Genomic DNA, 19,679 nt, shown 5'->3' with positions numbered 1-19,679 from the left:
CAGGCCTTTTTTTCCTTGTACTTTTAATGTCAATTTCTCCCTTTACCTTTTTCTGTTTTTTCTTTTTAATTGCTGCCCCACTTGGCCAGGGCACAGCTGAATAGGCACCCAAAAGTCTATAAGTAAATTTTGTTTATCTTTTTGATAACGAAACATCTTAAGAGGCTGAAGGATTTGTGAAGCTCAACACTTTTGTATCCCCACGGTTTTGTAAGACAGGTTCTGTTTCCCTGCGTCAGTGAACACCGATGCTCACTACTGAAATCCCACTTGGGGGTGTTTCCCAGCCGCTCTCGCCTCCGTGGTGGGATGTACCCACCTCCCAGAGTGCGTGCCGACCCTGGAGAGTCGGTGGTTGGGAGCAAACTGGAAGCAGGTCTGTGCATGCTCTCCTGTGCAACTCTTGGCTCATTTTTTTCCCCTCTCCCTCTTCTCTTTTGATAGCGTCCTGTTTCCTATGTATGCTAAATAAAAGTAAATTTGGGAAAAAAAAAAAAAAAAAAGGAGGCAGACCTAACACAGACCATGAACCTGTGTTGCTTGTGTAGTCAGATATGGGAATTGAGCATGTCTGAAGAACCAGCAGTCTTTCCTAGAGAAATGGCCTTGCAGATTTCTCTTACCTGAGCACAACTGTTCAATCTTTGTCAAATTCAACTGCAGAGACTCGTTGATCCATGCCAGCATGTCATGCCGACTTAGGTTATCACTGGTCACTGATGTCGAGTATACGTTCACTGCCATCTTCTACAGCATTTGAGGAAAAGAGAAGGGCTCACATTATATTAGGCATGCAAGTGAGGGCAAACCTTTCCTGAAGCAGACCAGTGGAAACACTTATTTCTTAAGCCTCATCTTCTTCCCAGAGGCCAAACCAGGGACACTAGGATTTCCACACAAGAACATAATCTGAATGAATTGCCCCATAGCAGCCAGCCAAAAGTTTAGGCCACATTTTAATGTGATTGATAAAAAAGTTTATATTACAAGAGACACTAGTAAAGAGATGACTAGGGCTTTATGAAGGGAAGCTGATGTAGAAACAGATGAGCAAGAGTCAAGAGGCCTGACAGCAGGGAGCTCACATTCTAGTAGGGAAGTCTGATACTGACCAAACACACAAATGTTTCCTAACAACCAGTTAGGCAACTGTGTTTGGGGGGGGGGAGGAATGTCTTCAGGGAAGCCTCTCTGAAGTGACATTTCAGCTTAAGAATCGGAAAGAAGCAGTCACACAGAGATCTGGAAGAAATGACAGCCTAGCAAACAAGAGGGAGGGTGGTAAGATATGGGAAGAGAAGTAAGTAGAGACCAGGTCATGACTTACTAGTCATGGTAAGGAGTATGAACTTTATCCTAACTGTTAAGAAATCTGTTTTAGGGTTTTAAGTGGCATAAAAATAAAAGAACACCCTGACTGCAGGTGGCAACTAAAGAGTAGAAGGGAAGACTCAGCAAAATGAGATAAGGGCAGACTAATCAAGATCTCAATGAAATCTCTGGACAGTCAGTACACCAACTATAAGAGGAGATTTCATCCTGAGTTCCCAGGCCTTTGCTCTCTTGTGGCACTTAATTCCCACAACCTAAATCTTTAGTGTACAAGTTGGTCTTCCACAGCTGTCTCCTGAATTAGGCTGCTACCAGCCTTTTGACTCATACAAGAATGTGAGGGCTGGAAGAGTCTGCGACCCACCCATCCAATACCATTTTTATAAGCAGGAGTGAATGAGGCCAAGGAGAGATCAACTGACTTACCTGGATCTATGCCTTTACGTTTCCCACGGCACTTGGCACAGTGCCTTCCACACACTGGATAATCAGTAAATGTTACTTAACTTCAGATTGGCAAGATAATATCAAAGAGAGAAATATGTATCTATATATACTTTTTTCATAATAGCAAACCATCAACATTCTTATACTCCCAAACTCCATCAATAAAACCAAGTTATGCAAGAGGCAAACACAATTTAGTTCCTGAATCCAATGGAAAATTCATCCCTCCTATGTTCCCAGAGCACCTCTCCTCAACTCTAAACCATTCCTGGACTAGATTTGGGCCAAGAAGCAATCCATTCTAAGGAAAGAACTAAGGATTTCAAAGATCCAGGAGGACTTAGGTTTGAATGTAAGGCTGTCACTCATTATTAGCTGTGCAACCTCAGGCAAGTTACTTAACCTCAATATGCCTCATTATGTTACAAGTTTTTAAAAAACAACATTTATTTGGGGAGGGGGGAATAAGAGTTAGACTTTAGGCCATTTATTACATTTCTTTGATGGTTATTTGGGGGAAAATTTTTTTAAAGGATCATACTGAGGTTTAAATGAGATAATATATAAAACACGTGGCACAGTAACTGACACATATTAGGTACTAAAAAATGAGGTCAAGGGCAGAGACCTTGTCTCACTCATCTCCATATCCCTGGTACCAAAACAGTGCCTGAGACCTGCCTCCCACCATCTTTCATCTGGATCTGCTCCAACAGTTTTCAATTAGTCTCACTGTCTCAATCTCTTCTTCACATAGCAGCCAGAATTTTCTGAATCACAAATCAATGTGTCCCTCCCTATTTAAAATTCCTTGAATGAATAAAAACATGAAATGTACACAGTATGCAAAATGCTATAACCAGGTTTCAAGGCAAGACACACACAAGCAAAAAACATGGTCCCAGGCTGAGCACTTATAAACTACTTTGGTGATTTGCATACATCAAGTACTGTTCCCGTCATGCTACCATAAAACGAAAGCAGCTGTAAAGCCTCCTATGTCTCCCAGTCACACCTAAGCTCAGGAAAATGTTAACAGCTTTTCACCATATAATTTAAAACTCTGTCATTAGCAATACATTAATACCCAGTCCCACGTGCTCCGCAAACTCTGCAGTCACTAAATACATGAAGTTAGGCACCTTGTGGATGTGCAATAAAATCCACTGACTCAACAAATTGGCTCTTCCAGGCAGACAAAGTAAAGCCTACAACTGAGAAAAACAGCTGTAGCTCACTCTCCTCCATAAGAATTCCATCACATGTCTCAAAATTGGACAACCCCATGACTAACACATAAACCTCACCCTTAAAGGTTCCTTGATCCATACTTCCACAGCCTTGACAGAGCTCCCGCTTGCCTAACCCGGTATCTCTTCTTACAGTTCTCCTAGCAGGTTCCCAACCATTCTAATTTAATGCTAGCTGATGAGCATCTTAATGCTTTCAAGGCATTAAGAAGGGGAGGGAGGTGCCACCAAAAAGAGCTATAGGACCTAGATAAAGACCCCTCACCTCTCTGAATCACAAATGGCTCCATGTAAAATAGGAACTATCTCCTGCCTTAGGTGGTGGTCAGGATTAAATAAGACTCTACATGAAAACATCTCACAAAGTGTATGTGAAAAGCACATCATAGCTAAGCTTCTTTATGTGCCAGAAACAGGCACTTTGATACCAGGACAAGGCATATAAAGGACAAAGAAAATACACTTTCTGGCTTTGGCCCTCAGGTAGTGTAACATAGGGGTTAAGAGCTTGGACTCTGAAGACACAGAAATGAGTTCAGCCACTTGCTGGGCAGCATAAGGCAAGTCACTCCATCTCTCAGTCTTGTTCTCATTTGTAAAATAAATATCTCCTAAAGACAGGGTATTAAATGACATAATGTCATGAGAGCACTTAACACAATGCCAGACACATGGTAAGTGCCTAATTAACAAAGAGCTGTTATTTCTACTCTCAAAGAAACCCCACCAGTGAGGTAGACTCCTGGCCTGAGGTACCTCCCCTCAGCGAGATTCAGGATCCTCATGCCAGAAACGGGGGCAAACGCCAAGCTCTGCCACAACACCAGAGAAGAATGTAAAGCTGGGACTGGAAACTACTTATTACTATATGACATTGTCCATTTATTCATTTTCTTACTTCCTGTCTCCCCACCACAACGCAGGCTTCTGAAGAGCAGGCCTTTGCTCTCCTGCTTCCACATGTATCCTAAGCACTTAGCAGTGCCTTCCACTTACTAAGAACTCAATACACTGAAGGAAGGAATCTAAAGAGCTGGCTTACTCTTTTGCCAAGCGCCATGCTAAGAACTTTCTCTCAGTATTATCTTTCTCCCCGATTTACAGATGAGGAAGCTGAGGTCCAGAAGGTTAAGCACCTGCCCAAGGTCGCACAGCAGGAAATCGAACCTAGGAGATCTGAATACAGAAGCCATGGTGCGATATTGCCTTCTAAGGATGGGGCCCTAAGAGTTCCCAGTAGCATCCACCACACACACACTCACACCCTACCCCGTCCTGGCCTCCCTGAGACCGTCGGCCGCGGGAGTGCTGGTTCCACACCTCGGCCGCGACCCAGAAGCCCCCACGCGGCGAGGAGCAGTCCCCACTTCCGGCCCGAGGCCCCGCCCCGACAGCAAAGCGGAGCGCGCGCCCCCCAGCCCAGCCCGCGCGCGCCGGGTCACGGCCCCGCCCTTCCCCCCACCAGGGCCGAACTACACCGCCTTGTAGAGCGGCCCAGGCTCCGCCCGCAGGGCCCCCCGGCGCCTGCCAGCCTGAACCCCACCCGACTGCCCGTAAGGCCGCGGCCCGCTGCCCGCCGCTGGCTCACCGGCTCTCGGCAGGTCCTCGTCCACTGCCTGTTCCCGGCTCCGGTTCCGTCTTGGTCTCGTTCAAACGGCCCAACCCCGCCTGCCCTCCCGCGCGATGACCTCACACGCAGACCCCCCCACACCCGCTACGCGCCGACGTAAAGGCGCGTCATCGCCCGCCGGCTACTTTTATAGAGAGGGATACAGACGCGCTCTGGGGGTGGGGCCGAGCCAAAGACAGGCAGACGGGGCGCCTGGGGGCGGAGCGCCGACTACCGGTTCCTTGTGGCCACGTGTTCTCCTGCAACCAATGGGGCGGGCGTGACTCCCCCGAGAAGGTGCGGTCTAGTTACTAATTGTCCTCAGCAGTAGCTGTGAAACAGTGTGGCTTTACAATGATTTTCTACAAACATGGGTTTTTATTATATTGTAGTTGATAGGCGCTTTGGGGAAGGACACCCCAGAGACACATTTTATGACAATACTATCTATGACTCTCGAATCTCAACAATTTATTTTCTTCTGAGAACCTTACGTCATCTTGTTTGTACCTTTATTGTGTCTTTTCATAAATTCTATGGAAGCAAGAATTCTGTTCTAAGCTGTGTCCTCAGAGCTTGATATATAGGTTCTCAATAGATAGAATGAAAAGTGGCTCGGAGAGATAAATTGTCATGCCCAATAGCAGAAGTAAATCCAGGTTTCAAACCACTTTCCTCGGCTAGATTTCACGTGGGCAGTGTTAACTCTTACCCTAAAAGATGAGAAGTTAATTCAGCAAGGGTTTGAGGTAGAAGAGGGGTAAGCATACACCCACAAGAGAAAACTGCAAGGAAGCGGACTTGGCCCAATGGATAGGGAGTCCGCCTACCACATGGGAGGACAGCGATTCAAACCCCAGCCTCCTTGCCCCTTGTAGAGCTGGCCCACGCACAGTGCTGATGTGCGCAAGGAGTGCTGTGCCATGCAGGGGAGTCCCCCGAGTCCCACGCACAAGGAGTGCGCCCTGTAAGGAGAGCCGCCCAGCACCAAAGAAAGTGCAGCCTGCCCAAGAATGGCACCGCACACACAGAGAGCTTACACAAGATGACGCACCAAAAAGAAACACAGATTCCCGGTGCCGCTGATAAGGATGGAAGCAGTCACAGAACACACAGCGAATGGACACAGAGAGCAGACAACTGCGCGGGAGGGAGGCAAGGGGAGAGAAATAACAAATAAATCTTAAAAAAAAAGAATAAACTGCAAAGAGCTCTATTACCAAATGATTACAGTAACTAATAGAATAATGGACTATTGAGTAAAGATATATGCAAGTGCTTTGGGACAATGTGTTACCCCTGTTTTACACATGAGGACATGTGTCCATGAGAGTAAATGACTTTCATAAGCAGCAGGGCCTGCAGGTCTGAGTTCAAATGCTCACTCTGATAGACCTTAGGAAGATAGACATGTTATGTGCTTAATAAACATTAGTAATTTCTGAATCCTGCTAATGCCAGAATAAGCCCCCTGATGTTAATATTGCCTAACGGCCATTTGGGTGGGGATGAGGAATTCGTGTGGGACATGAGTTCTGTAGAGAAGGCCCAGTCAAGAAGAGCCTCGAGTGCCCAGGTAAAGTTTGGACTGGGTTCTGGAGACACAAAGAGTCAAAGGCAGTATTCTAGCAAGGCCCTCTGACATAAACCTCCACCCTCCCAGAACAGCTCCGAGATAAGACAGGGACACAGGACCTGCTCAAAGGCCACTCCCCCCCAATTCCACCCAACCCCTACCCCAAGAGAAAGCTAACCAAGGATATCTGGGTCAGATTAAGGCTCAATAGCAAAAGGCCAGAGGGTAAAAAGGAAATGTTTGTCCTTTCTTAAAGTATCTTTCTGAGCAAATTTTCTATAGACCTAAAATTTTTCTAAAAAATTAAGTCTAGTTAAGAAAATCGGGAAACGGACTTGGCCCAGTGGTTAGGGCGTCCGTCTACCACATGGGAGGTCCGCAGTTCAAACCCCGGGCCTCCTTGATCCGTGTGCAGCTGGCCCATGCGCAGTGCTGATGCGCGCAAGGAGTGCCATGCCACGCAGGGGTGTCCCCGCGTAGGGGAGCCCCACGCGCAAGGAGTGCACCCCTAAGGAGAGCCGCCCAGCGCGGAGGAAAGTGCAGCCTGCCCAGGAATGGCGCCGCCCACACTTCCCGTGCGGCTGAGAACAACAGAAGCGGACAAAGAAACAAGACGCAGCAAATAAACACAGAGAACAGACAACGGGGGTGGGGGGCAATTAAATAAATAAATAAATCTTTAAAAAAAAAACTCCATCCTAAAAGAGTAATAATAACTTCAAAAATTTTAATATGGCTTTAAGCAACTGCTGTATGTAACATACTCTTACAATCACAGATAGAAATTTTGAGACCCCCTCCAAAACAAAAACAAAACCCATGACTTCAAGGATTGAGTCCTTATAAGTTTCTTAACTAAAAAATGGGGTGGGATGTGGAATCTGAGCCTCCTCTTGACATAGAGGTGCAATGGACACAACCAATCCAATGTCCACAGAGAAAAGGTGGCATTGGAGTGGGAAAAGTGGACAGGTGGCTGATGGGAATGGCAGGAAGAGACGAGATGTGGAGGCGTCTTAGGGACTTGGAGCTGCCCTGGATGGTGCTTCCCGGGCAATCACCAGACGTTGTAAATCCTCACAGGGCCCACTGGATGGAATGGGGGAGAGTATGGGCCATGATGTGGACCATTGACCATGAGGTGCAGAGGTGCCCAGAGATGTATTTACCAAATGCAATGGATGTGTCATGATGATGGGAATGAGTGTTGCTGGGGGGGGAATGGTGGGGTGGGGGTGGTGGGGTTGAAGGGGTCCTCATATATTTTTTTTAATGTAATATTTTTACAAAATCAATTAAAAATAAAATAAAATAAAATGAAATGGGGTGGGGAGATCTTAGCTGCCTTGATGAGTTCATGGAGGAGATAGGAACAAAAATAGGAAATTATAATGCAGAGTACTTTCTGCTAAAATAGATTTTTCTATCTATCTGTAGGGAAGGGGCCTTAGAGGAAGGATGTCTAATGCTGCCTGGGTCAAGGAATTCTTCCTAAAATAGCTGAGAAGTGGGAGACCACGTTGGCAAGGAGAGACCATTGCAGGCAAGAATAGCATGTACAAAGACTGAGTGAGCAGTGGCCATCTCCTGTACCTCAACCTGTGTGTTCTTTCTACCATTGTTTTTGAGACCTCAGGGTGGACCAAAGCTCACACACCACATGTAGGTTACAAGCTTGAAGCATGAGGCTTTATGCACCACTCCATTAGTTTATTTCACAAGTAAAAGTATTAAAAATAAAAAATAAATGCAAGGTATGATCCTGAAATGGATACAGGACCAGGGAAAACATATGTCTGTATCTATTTTTCTTCCTCTATAAAGGACATTATTGGTGCTCCAATTTTGCAGCTAGCAAAAATTTTTTAAAAATTGAATAATTTCCTGACTGTGATAAATGTATTATAGTTATGTATCATATCTGCAACTTACTCTCCAATGGTTCAGAAAAAAATAGCATGACAGAGCAAATGTAGCAAAATGTTAACATTTGAAGAATTTGGGTATGTGTATTTGAGAAGTCTTTGTTTTATTCCTGCAACATTTTTGTAAAACTGAAATTATTTGTAAATAAGTTTTTTTTTAAATCAATAGAAAGGACAGAAAAGGGTAGGAACAAAGAAAAGAAAGGAAATACAGCTGGAAGGAAGACAAGAAGGAAAGCAGGGAGGGAGGTTGCAAAGGGTGGTAGTTAATTTCAAGCTGCAGCAATTAATAAACAACAAACACAGATGCAGGTGAGACAAGGTGAAAAAGGAGAAAAAGTAGCAACAGACTTTGGTTCCCAAGCAGATTCTAACCCACAACTTCATTTCCTACTGTGGGACCTTGGATCTGTTAGACCTGATCCTCAGTTCTCTTATCTGAAAGCATAGTAATCAGGGCCTCACTTCTGGGTTGCTAGGAGGATTTTCTAATAGTAATAAACAAGCTACCATTTGTTTGGCAACAAGCATACACTGATACATTTGATCCATGCATTGGCCTTATGAGGCTGATATTATCCCTATTAATTGGGTAAACTGAGGCACAAAGAGACCATGGAACACACACAAGCTAATCAGGGTGGATTCAGGAAGGGAACCCAGACGTTCTGACAACAGAGAGGAGGCCTGGCACAAGTGTAGGCACTCTAGAAGCAGTTGGGGCTAACGGAATTGGTTCAACCAATTGGGCTCCCATCTACCACATAGGAGGTTCAGGGTTCGATGCACAGGGCCTCCTGGTGAGGGCGAGCTGGCCCAAGCAGAGTGCCAGCCCATGGGGGAACACGGCCCCACACAGGTGTGCTGCCCTGTGTGAGAATGCCACCCAGTGCAGGAAAGCCACCCCGCGCAGGAGTGCCAGCTGATGCAGAGAGCTGGCATAGCAAAATGACACAAGAGACAAGAGGACACAAGAGGAGAGAAAATAAGTTGTAGCAGAACAGGGAGCTGAGGTGGCACAAGAGAGTTATCGCCTCTCTCCCACTCCAGAAGTTCCCAGGATTGGTTCCCGGAGTCACCTATGAGAATACAAGCAGACACAGAAGAACACACAGCAAATGGACACAGAGAAGGGGAAACAGGGAGAAATAAAGTAAATCTTAAAAAAAAAAAATGCAGTTGGGGGGAAGCGAATGGGTCTCAAGCAATTGACCTCCTGTCTACCACATGGGAGGTTCCAGGTTTGGTATCCGATGCCTCCTAAAGACAAGCAAGACTGAGCTGACAGGACAGGCAGGTGTGGTGAGCTTATGCAACAAGATGACAGAACAAGAGACACAAGATGATGGAACAAGAGACATGAGGAAAACATAGTGAGAGACACAACAAAGAGAACAGAGGTGGCTCAAGCAATTAGGGGCCTCCCTCCCACATCCAAGGTCCCAGGTTCAGTTCCCAGTGCCTCCTAAAAAGAAGACCAGCACACAACAAACAGACACAGCAAATGCAAACAAGGTGGGGAGAAATTTTTTTTTTTTTAAAGTAGCAGTTGTGGAGCAGTTGTGGCTCAAGCAGTTGAATACCCACCTCCCACATGGGAGGTCCTGGGTTCCATTTCCCATGCCTCCTAAAAAAAACAAAAACAAGCAAATACAAACAAAAAAACAACTCAGGGGTTCTGAGGTGGCTCAGTAGTTGAGTGCCAGTTTCCCACATGAGGTCCCAGGTTCAATCTCCATCCCTAGTATCTAAAAAAAACAGCTGTCTACAAAATGGGGACTGACCAGTTTGACCACACCCCCACACCACCTCCAAGGAACTGCCCCAAGGCCAGTCCCTGCAGCTCCAAACAAGATCCTCCCCACAAGGCTTCCTGACCACTCTCCCAAATGACAATAGGACCCTAGCTCATAGGATGGGGGGCACAACAGACGCTGTGGTTACTGTCAGCACTAGTGTGAGCACTCAGTGATCATGCTCATTGACAACTGCACTAACCGAGCAAGTCCGCTATTAAAATGCCATCTCATTCCTATGGGCTTACTGCATGCCAGGCATCAGGTGAAGTATTTTACCCAGATTATGCCCTTGAACTCTTACAGGACCCCTATGAAGTAGGGACTGCTTATACTTCATCTCACCTTTCAGATAAGATGAAAAATTCCAAGGAATCACCTGACCAAAATTACATGGCAACTATACGATGGACGCAAACCCAGGCAAGCAGGAGTGCTGCAGAAAAGCTCCAGATCTGATACAAACGCCCAACTCCTTCCCTCAGATCAGAGTGTTCATCACATTCTCCCCTTGCCACTGAAGCCAGGATGGCTCAGACCCAAGCCTGGTCCCCATCTTGAGAAAACACTTCACCCAAGAGTTGCCCCCACAGCCCCTTCCAAGGTCTGCCACCAGCTGATACCATTAGCAGTAAAGGAAACCCAAAGCCCCTCACCTGGAGGGCTAGTCCATCTCCTCTCTTGGGATTTCGAGGCCGGGACTGTTTATTTTGCTTCATCCTGTCCTGGCATATAGGTGAAGCAGTGTATACAAGATGGCTTAATTGAGCAGGCATGGTCCCTGGGGTGTCAACCCCTCAGAGGGAGGAGCACAGGCCCAGGCTGCTAATTGCCAAGTTATCTCACCATGGCAATGCACACCTCTAACCCAGGGGCACCTTTCTAATACATTCTTTCACTCTGAGCTTCCCGTGGGCATCCTGTTTGCACACCTTCCTTCTTCTGCACAAACTACCCTCTGGAGGGGTATGGAAACCATCAGCCCCTTTTCCCCATCCAAAAACTGGAGCTAGTCAGATTACGATTAAACCATTAGGATGGTCTCTGGGTTTGGGACTAAGGCTGGGTGACCTTAGGTAAACTATAAATGGAGCTAATGAAGGAACCTACAATGTTAGGCATGGAAGCACTACAGGTCCACAGCAAATGCTCAATAAATAGTAGGCATTTAACCTAGAACATTCATGATCAACCCAGAGGGACTCAGAAGGATGCTGGAAACCACGTTAAAATCATGGGCCCGGGTGGGGGGGAGGGGAGAAAAATACAAAATAAATAAATCTTTAATCTTAAAAAAAATCATGGGCCCATTCACAAACAGTCCTTTCCCTGGGGCCTTGTCCCACTGATTTTGGCTTACGTGCATCATGACAACTTGGGAGCCATGGAACAAGGTGCTGAAGAATTCAATAGAAGCATGAGGTACTGTGGGAAGCAACCTGGGATTCTTAAGCTGTGAGCTATGAGTGGTTATCGCCTTCATCAACTATCCAAGAGCTGTTAAGTATTTCAGTCTGGCCTTTAAAGAATTTGACCATTCCAGCCAGCTTCAGAAACCAAGCCTTGAAAACCCATTCACTATTCCAGTGTGGCCGCTGGTGCAGCGGAGTCAAATTCTCAGGCCCAGCCTAGAATCTGAAAACCTAGGGGCGGGGCCCAGTGATCTGTGCTTTAACAAAGCCTCCAGGTGATGCTGATGCATGCTGGAATCTGAGGACCTCTGCACTAGACCATAACCACCTAAGGACAGGCTCCATATCTGCTCAGCATTCCCACAATGTGCTTATTGAGTTAATAATTTCAATAACTACTTCTAAACCTCACACTTTAACCATGCCCTCCTACACCTCACTCATCTAACCTGCAGAAGAAAAGAAGGGACACCAGACTTGTCATAGAGAAATACTGTTTTTAATTAAACATAAGGTAAACTCTAGGCATCCATCATCTTTCAGCCTAAAAATTAGCAAAACTGTTGAAACAAGGCACAGTTTTTTCCCCATACTTGTTACGTGGCTCCAGTTACCAAAAAAAAGTTTATGAAAATGTTAAACATAAAAATAGAAGTCTGAGATTGTGTGAAAAAAAAAAAAATGAAAAAACTTGTCAACGTTGTTCCTTACTCTACAAAATAGCACCAGTAAGAAGAGTAAAAGGTGTTAAAAACCCATTACAACAGCATTTCTGAAATGCACCTTGTCCGACCTCCCATTCCCCTTTAAAAACGACTTATCATGGAATAAAAAAGGATTTAAAAATCTCTGGAGGGAGGCTCGGGCTTTTATTGCAGTTTTTCCCTGCCATCTCTTAGATGAGGGTAAAGCGCGAGGAATGTGCTTCTGCCCCCTGGCTGTCACTGCTTCTGAGTTTAGAAAAGGGATGAGGAGTTGGGGTGATATACTTGGAATGTGGGGACCTGTGCCTGAGTAGGAAGAGTTGGGTGCATCTTTTGGGAGGGAAGTTTTACCTAAGCTCCCTCCTTCACTCCCTTCACATGGGGAGGGGGAGATACAGAAGCCGCACTTGTTTACATAATACATGGCAGCTTATAACTCAGCCCACTGCTTCCTGAGCTCCCCAGAGGGTACTATTGCAGTCACTGGGAGGGATTTAGCTAAGGGTAGCCCTGCCCTGTGTTCATGGGAAAAAATAGCCCTGAATGTGATGACGACATCATCCCTGCTGATATCATCATCCTTGTGGAAACAGCCCCAAGTGCAGACTCCAGCCCTTACTGAGGCAAGGGGAATGTGCCGGGTAAAATTAAGAAAGACATATACATCATTTTCTTCCTCTGCTAGCCCTAGAAAAAAAAACATCCTGGGCCCTTAAAATCTCCCTTAGCTACATGTCTGTCTACAACTGCACACTCCTGTAAACATAGAGTAGCAGGTGTTAAAAAAATTAAAGTCTTGGCAATTACTGTCTTAGGTGGGTTTTCAGCATTAACCTGAGTAATGGAGAGCTGTCAGCACTGTGGTTTTGGTATTTCAGCCATTGTTTCTCTGAGTGGTGAACCCAGGAGGGAAAAAAAAAAGCAATCTCACTACCTACTTCAAGTTTTAAAGTTTTAGAAGAAAAATTGAGCACCGTGTTTGGCCACTCTGAGCGGCCTGGTCTGAATTGTGCACAAGGAGGTGGCACCTTGGGCGAGCTGGCAACAGAAGCCTCCCCCTGCCAGAGAGAGGGTCAGGTGGCTCCGCTCCCACTGAGCATTTGGGGGAAACTGAGGTACACACCGTGACCACATAACAGCTGAGCTGAGGAAGGCCAGAGCCCGGGGCTCCCACCTCCTGAGGGATCCCACTCCCGAGTCCTGGCTCTGGTCCCCACCCTCCTTGGTGCCCCCAGGATGCTTAGGGAGCAACTATTCACAGGCAAAGTAGTCCTTCAGAGGGGCGAAGAGGTGTCGTATGACGGGCACACTCCAGGACCTCCCAAGCAGCTTCTGGCGGGCACCCCGGCTCATGTTGGACACATCCGTGTAGTGGACAGGAAAGCCAAAGATCCTGGGAGGGCACCAGAGTAAAAAGACAGAGTCAGAAGAGCCAGCTCCAGCCTGCTGTAAGCCTCTACAAACCATCACCATGGCTGATGCTGTACCCACTTTCTGCCATGCCCCTCATCTTTGTCCCCTTTCCTGCCACATTCAGGTCCAATGGGGCTTTACATCCCCCCCCAACCACCCCCCCTAAAAGGAGGTCAGGCTCCGGATTCACTTGATCACAAATGATCACCCAAGTTAGGGCATATTCCAGGAGGGCACCTGCTTTGTGTCCCCAGTGCTGACAGTGCCTCTGGAACCCAGCTGGTGCACATCGATGCCCCATCAAGCCAGCCAACCAGATATGTACCTATCTTCACAAAACAGCAATGGAAATGTTGGTAATGGGTGAGGGCGATGGTAACACTACCTTTTGAATGTAATTAACACCAGTGAATTGTATCCTTGAAAGTGGTTAAAATGAGAAACCATATGTTGCATGTTACCACCATAAAAATTACAAAAATAGAACTCTACAGAGTGAGCCATAATGTAAATTACATATTTTATTTAATAATTATAATTAATACTGGTTCTTCAATTGCAAAATGTTGATAACAGGGAAAACTGGTGGTAGAGGGAGGGGTGATAGAGGAATTCTGTACCTTCTGCAAAAGGTTTCTATAAAACTACAAGTGCTCTAAAAAATAAAGTCTATAAAAATAAAAAGCTGAACGATTTCCTTAAAAAGGAAAAAAGGCATTCATAAAAATGGACCAGATTTTCAATCATTGGATGCTCAGGAGTATACCATGAGTATAAGCATACTCAAGAAACCTGAGTTTTCCTGCTGTTCTTCAAACCCAGGTTGCTGGATTAAGAGCCAAGCAAGGCCTCAGACAGAGGGCAATCAAATTTACCAAGCGCCTCCTTCTCTGGGATTCTTCTAGAACCTGGTACAAAGGCTAATTAGACACTGAACCTAGGTTTTACCGAGGTTTAAAATCCAAATTGAAATCACACCAATGGACCAAAGGCAGAATAGAAGAGTGGAACCGCTAAGGCCTGGTTCTTCCTTTATTTCAGTAGCTACTTAATGAAACCGCCAATTGCGCCGACGTAGCTTCACAGGTCTAGCCGCGTGTTAGGCTTTCGTCTCAAAATACTAAATTATCCACAGCATTTATAGATGGGGCATTGTGACCCACCAGCTTTTCTTTCTACCCATCAGAATTTACTTTTATTCTAAGAAAACCATTTAAGTCAAAGAAGAAATAAAATTGGCTACAGAACTGAAATATCTAGAATGAAAATACTCAATATCAAAGTCTTTGGGACTTTGTAAAGGGGGATATTAATAATTTTAGACCACTTCCTTTCTAACATAAATAAATAAAACCAGGGCAACACGAGTGAAAGGATTAAAAAAAAAAAAAAAAAAAGGAACCAGAATAGATGGAATCAGAATAGAGAACTGAAATCCAAAAGCTGGTTCTTTGAACCAAAAGAGAAACCAGCCATTTAACCAATTAAAGGGAAGAGGGAGAAGACAGAGTGGGGCTAAGCAGGAATCAACTACAGAATGAAACCTGGCGGAAGGAGTCTTTCCAGAGAGCAGTGGCATGTCTGGGCTGTTTCCTCTAGCTGACTTCTCATCCACCCAGCAGCCCAGCATGCTGGGGCAGGCGGCTGCCAGGGCAATGGAGCCAACAGATGGTGCTGCTGGGTGACTTCATGTCTCAGATGACTACTGCCACCCCTCCCCCTGCCACTTCTGACAGGAAATAAGAAGTAACTCTGAAGAGGTATTCGTGTCCCCCATGAATGCAGCTCAAGGAGACCGTGAAGAATAGAGGAAAGCACCTGCCCATTTTTGCAGATGGCCACCTGCCGCTCCCCTCTCTGACTCTTCTATGCTGTTTCCCTCTCCATGTCCGGCCTTGCTCACCTTTCTAGCTCAGTGCACCACAAAACATCTTCTTTGCCATTCATGACAACAGGGAAAAGTTGGTTTTTCCCCTGTCTGATCGAGTTCGACTTGGTGGTTATTGTCTGTACTTTCTTTAACTGGAGAATAAAACAATAGCATGGGATGAGCACGAATGAAGAGTTCTGAGTTGAAAAGGCTCAAAAGCACTGAGGGAAGATGGAGGAGGAGGGCTGGTGTAGGAAAGGAGGGCAGGGCTGGGCTCACAGAGGGAATGAGAAGGAGAGTTGGAAGGACAATAACCTTGTGCTTCCTAAATGTCAAGAAGTGAACAGGAAGGACCAACCTCAGAGAGAACGAGATAAACACAAAAAGTGACCATGACTAAGATCACATGGATACCAGAAGACACCAGAGTTGCAGATCAGGCCAGATTAAGTAAACAGTTTAAAACCACCCAGATACTGAATGGCCAACTGGAGTTTGGACAAATGAAGTGTAGCTTGACTCAAACACTGAAACTCAGGTTTATGGAGATTTTTCTTTTTTTTGGATATACACTAAGATTAGACCTTTATTGAGATTTTAATATAATTACTAATTATAGGACTTTTTTTTCAAAAACATAAATAACTCATTTCTTCCTGGGAGGACCACCTGAAATCCTCTCATGTGTCTGTGTGTCCAGAATTAACATTTAAAAGTCTATTTTTAAAATCCGGTGACTATGAAGAATCACCCCTATTGCTCTACTAGATGATGGGACTAGAGGAGGGGCAGATTGTGTGGGAGAAAGAAGCCCAGCACCAGGGAGCTATATGGGGAGAAGGGCAGGAAACTGGACAGCCAAGGTCATCTCCCAGATCCCGCTTGGAGGTCACCAAGTGCATTTCCCAGAGGGCCGCGGCACACACCATTTGTGAGTACATCTTACCTTTGCTGTCCTACTGAACTCCAAGCAGTCCTGCAGCTCGAGTTTATCATTCTTTGATGCTATCACAGGCCTGGGAACAGCCAAAACCCATTACTTTCCACTACCTATAAAGAGGACTCAGCCAGGTGCCGCCCAAGGTGGGAGTGGGCACCTAGGCTGCAAAAGAGTACCCTGGTAGTGAACTTGCTAGCACTGAACATGGCCACAAACACAGGATAAAAGTAATCCTGGTCTGGACACAACCCTATGTGCCCAAGCCAGTGGCTGGGCCTATCTCTTGGGCAGTCTGATATCCAAGAGGCCATATGTTTCTCATTTTTAATACTAGTCAAAGCCATGTTTCCACTGAGGAAAGTGCATTGGCAGAAGCATACTAGACAGGAGTCAGGAGAACTCACTGGGTCCCAGCCCCACTGTTCATTGGCTGGGTGACCTTGAGCCACCTCTCTGCGATGCATGTTTACCTTAAAACTATGAAGTTTAGATTAAATCTTTGTTGATCTACTTGATACCACTAGCACATCAAACCCAAGGTATTTTGGTGGCTATTACAGCTTGGCTCGAAGGACTAGAGGTGGGTACAGGTAAGACAGGCAGGAGGTGGTTCACAAGGACTGATGGAACTTTTAACCTTCACCATTGAAACCTACTTTGTAGATACAGAGGTCAACAGAGAAAGCCAAACAGAAACTGAAGAAAACCAGCAAGAGGTACGAATGCAGACGAGATGAACACCACAGCCACCCGGTGTAAGGAACCATCAAAAAGAACCATCAAAAAGAAACCAACCATAGGTATAGAAACTGCCTACAAGAGGGGCAGGGAACCAGAGTCGTTATGTTCTGTCAGAGATTCCCTTGATCTAAGATGAGGTCCAGGTTACAAATGCAAATAGCACCCAATCGTCATTTCCTCTCTCCCATGGACCCGAGAGAGAAGACACCAGCACCTCTAAATGCCCAGCCTTGCCTTGTGCCAATTCAAAGATTAAGATTTAAACAAACCAAGGTTTTTGCATCAAAAGGCTGTACTTGGGCCTATGACACCTGCCATCCTGGAACCCTGCACAAAGGCCAGTCACGGCAGTTCCGTTCTTCATGCAGCTCAGGCTGACCTTTCTATCTCACACCCAACACTTTCAATGCACAGCAAATCCTGTAAGCCTTATCCGTAATTTATCTTGAATCTGACCACTTCTCACGGGACTGTCATACTGCAAACCCTGGGGGCCACAACTCACATTGTATTCTCCACAGATGGTATCTGACATTATAAATAATGCTTAACATTATAAATAATGCTTGAACCACCCAACCTGTGGACTGGTTGCCCCACTTCTGCCCTTGACCCTGCAACTCCACATCCAGAAATTACCATGAACATGAGACACAACGGATCTTATCTGCTTAAAACCTCCCATGACAGTTTGTGCTAAAGTATACTTAAGTGGTATAGGCCCACACAATTTGGCCATGTCCTCTGAGCTCTCTATCCTTCTTTCCAAACCACTCCTACACACACACACACACACACACACACACACACACACACAGTTATCTGAGCTGGTCTGTGACTCCACCACTCAATAGCCCTTATCCTCCTCCTTCTGCCTAGAACAGCACGGCTCAATCCCTACATTTAGACTCCTGATAAAATCTTCCTCCGTAACTTTACTAATGCACACACCCTTCTCCCCCAGCTAAGACATCATTTGTCTCCTTAACCCCCAGTAGTAACTCCATGAGGGCCAAGACTGTCTGCTCAGACACTCGGCCTCCACATAGGCTTTTAAGAACCAGGCCACCTACAGAGCATGAACAATGGAAGGGCTAAGGAACGCTGGGTGCTGATGGATTCTGGCATTCTGGGTGGCCGCTGCCCTGCCATCCTTCAGGACCAACTCCAGGTTGGTCTGAAGCCCAGAGTGGGGACTGTTTCTCCAGAGAACCAATTCTTCAGAAGGGTCAGATACAGCCCTGTCACGACACTGCTACCACCATTTGCTACATTTATCATGACTTTTTGGTTACCCCACTCAGACCCCCTTGTTACCTGTTCATCCCAGGCAGGTTACCCCAGAAATATCGGGCCCTGTGAGCAGCAGACACTTTGATGGCATCAATCATCACCGGGTTACACTGCAGGGAGAGGGAAGAGAAGGACAGCTGGTGGGAGGCCCATGTCAGAATGCTGAGGGTAGCAGAGTGGGGCTAGAATTGGGCAGGTGACAGGGATGCCACCTGGCTATAGAGATGGCTCCTGCCAGACCAATTCCCATCAAGAGCTGGCTGGAAGACACAGTGCCCTATATTGATGGTGGAGAAAATATCAGGCCTGTGGGATTTTAGAGATGGTATACCCTGGGACATGTCAGATTACTACAGAACATACTGTAGAGGGGTGGTAAATGTTGCTTGAATTACAAATCTAGCCAGGCAAGATCCTGGTTACGGAAATGCAGTATGGCCAATATATACCTCTTAGCACCTATCCGCCAGAGAGTCACACAGCATGAGAGAACAAGAACATTTCTGAAAATTTAATTTCCATGTTTTTGGCAAAAGTAAATGACTTAAGTATATAGAAATTATTTACCACAGTGCTTGACACATATTAAACACTGGATAATCAACTTCCCTGTGGTCCCCTAAAGCAGTTTTTGGAACAAGAATGAGTAAAAGATTCTTTAGAACCAAAGTGGAGTCAGTTCTCATGAGCCCTCCCAGGGAGATGGTCGCATCATCCCAGACTTCAGTTGGTAAATGATGATGAGATTAACAACCAATTATTCTCCATGTATTTCCACCCATACCCCCAACAAGAAACTATTCCCAAGCATGGCCAACAGCCGCCTAGCTCTTCACTCCCAGCAGGGGCATCCATGTCCAGGTCATCTTTGACTATCATCCCCCACCTGTCCCCTCTCACCTCCAGGAACCGTGAGATGTCCCTCTTGTCCCCGACCTTCATGGCTACGACATTCTCAAACATCCAGAAGAAGGGTCGGTTATCCCCCTCCTTGGGGCGTGCGTAATTCAGCAGGTGGTAGAACTCAAAGAAGAGCCGGCCTGTGCCCTCTAAGCTCATGAAAGACAACAGGGCACAGTTTAAACTCCATATTCCTGAGGCTGGCTAGCAAACCCATAGATTCCTAATGATCACCCTGCGTTAGTACCAAGGCCCCCAAAATCTCTATGTACCCAAAGGTCTCTGGAGGGACTGGCCAGGACACAGATTTCAGTGCTTCACTATCACTTAGCACCATTCCCTCTGGGTGCTGAGGACTAGCAATGGGGCAGACAGAGCCACCAGGCCCGATGAGGCTCCCAGTAAAGCTGGCCAGAAGCAATAATTCCTGCTAAGACCGTTCCACCTGGACCAGCACTCAGGTGACATGGG

General features: G+C 46.1%; 2 protein-coding genes across 10 annotated transcripts in view; both read right to left on the bottom strand.

The window, feature by feature from the left end:
• The window catches only part of MAPRE1 (microtubule associated protein RP/EB family member 1), a 34,302-nt gene extending 29,458 nt beyond the window's left edge, over positions 1–4,844 (bottom strand). The window contains exons 1-3 of one of the 4 annotated variants that reach the window (XM_058286903.1): positions 4,299–4,493; positions 1,759–1,838; positions 624–747 (exon numbers count right to left, since the gene is read on the bottom strand). In XM_058286903.1, coding sequence (XP_058142886.1) covers positions 624–744 — 121 coding nt within the window. In that variant the 5' untranslated portion in view covers positions 745–747; positions 1,759–1,838; positions 4,299–4,493. Of the gene's footprint in view, positions 1–623; positions 748–1,758; positions 1,839–4,298; positions 4,494–4,617 lie in introns of those variants that run through there. The other 3 variants (XM_058286900.1, XM_058286901.2, XM_058286902.2) reach the window with 3 other exon arrangements.
• A 6,986-nt stretch (positions 4,845–11,830) lies between these two features.
• Positions 11,831–19,679, bottom strand: part of DNMT3B (DNA methyltransferase 3 beta) — a 39,103-nt gene continuing 31,254 nt past the window's right edge. For 3 of the 6 annotated variants that reach the window (XM_004464066.4, XM_071211633.1, XM_058286896.1), the window contains 5 exons: positions 19,209–19,357; positions 18,333–18,418; positions 16,281–16,350; positions 15,368–15,486; positions 11,831–13,444 (listed from right to left, as the gene is read on the bottom strand). In XM_004464066.4, the coding sequence (XP_004464123.2) occupies positions 13,303–13,444; positions 15,368–15,486; positions 16,281–16,350; positions 18,333–18,418; positions 19,209–19,357 (566 nt within the window). In that variant the 3' untranslated portion in view covers positions 11,831–13,302. The remainder of the gene's footprint in view (positions 13,445–15,367; positions 15,487–16,280; positions 16,351–18,332; positions 18,419–19,208; positions 19,358–19,679) is intronic. The other 3 variants (XM_071211636.1, XM_071211635.1, XM_071211634.1) reach the window with 1 other exon arrangement.

Source organism: Dasypus novemcinctus, chromosome 24 (genome assembly GCF_030445035.2).
Source record: "Dasypus novemcinctus isolate mDasNov1 chromosome 24, mDasNov1.1.hap2, whole genome shotgun sequence".
Classification (NCBI taxonomy): domain Eukaryota; kingdom Metazoa; phylum Chordata; class Mammalia; order Cingulata; family Dasypodidae; genus Dasypus; species Dasypus novemcinctus.
The sequence above is the reverse complement of the archived record's forward strand: the minus strand, read 5'-3'. Positions and strand labels throughout refer to the sequence as shown.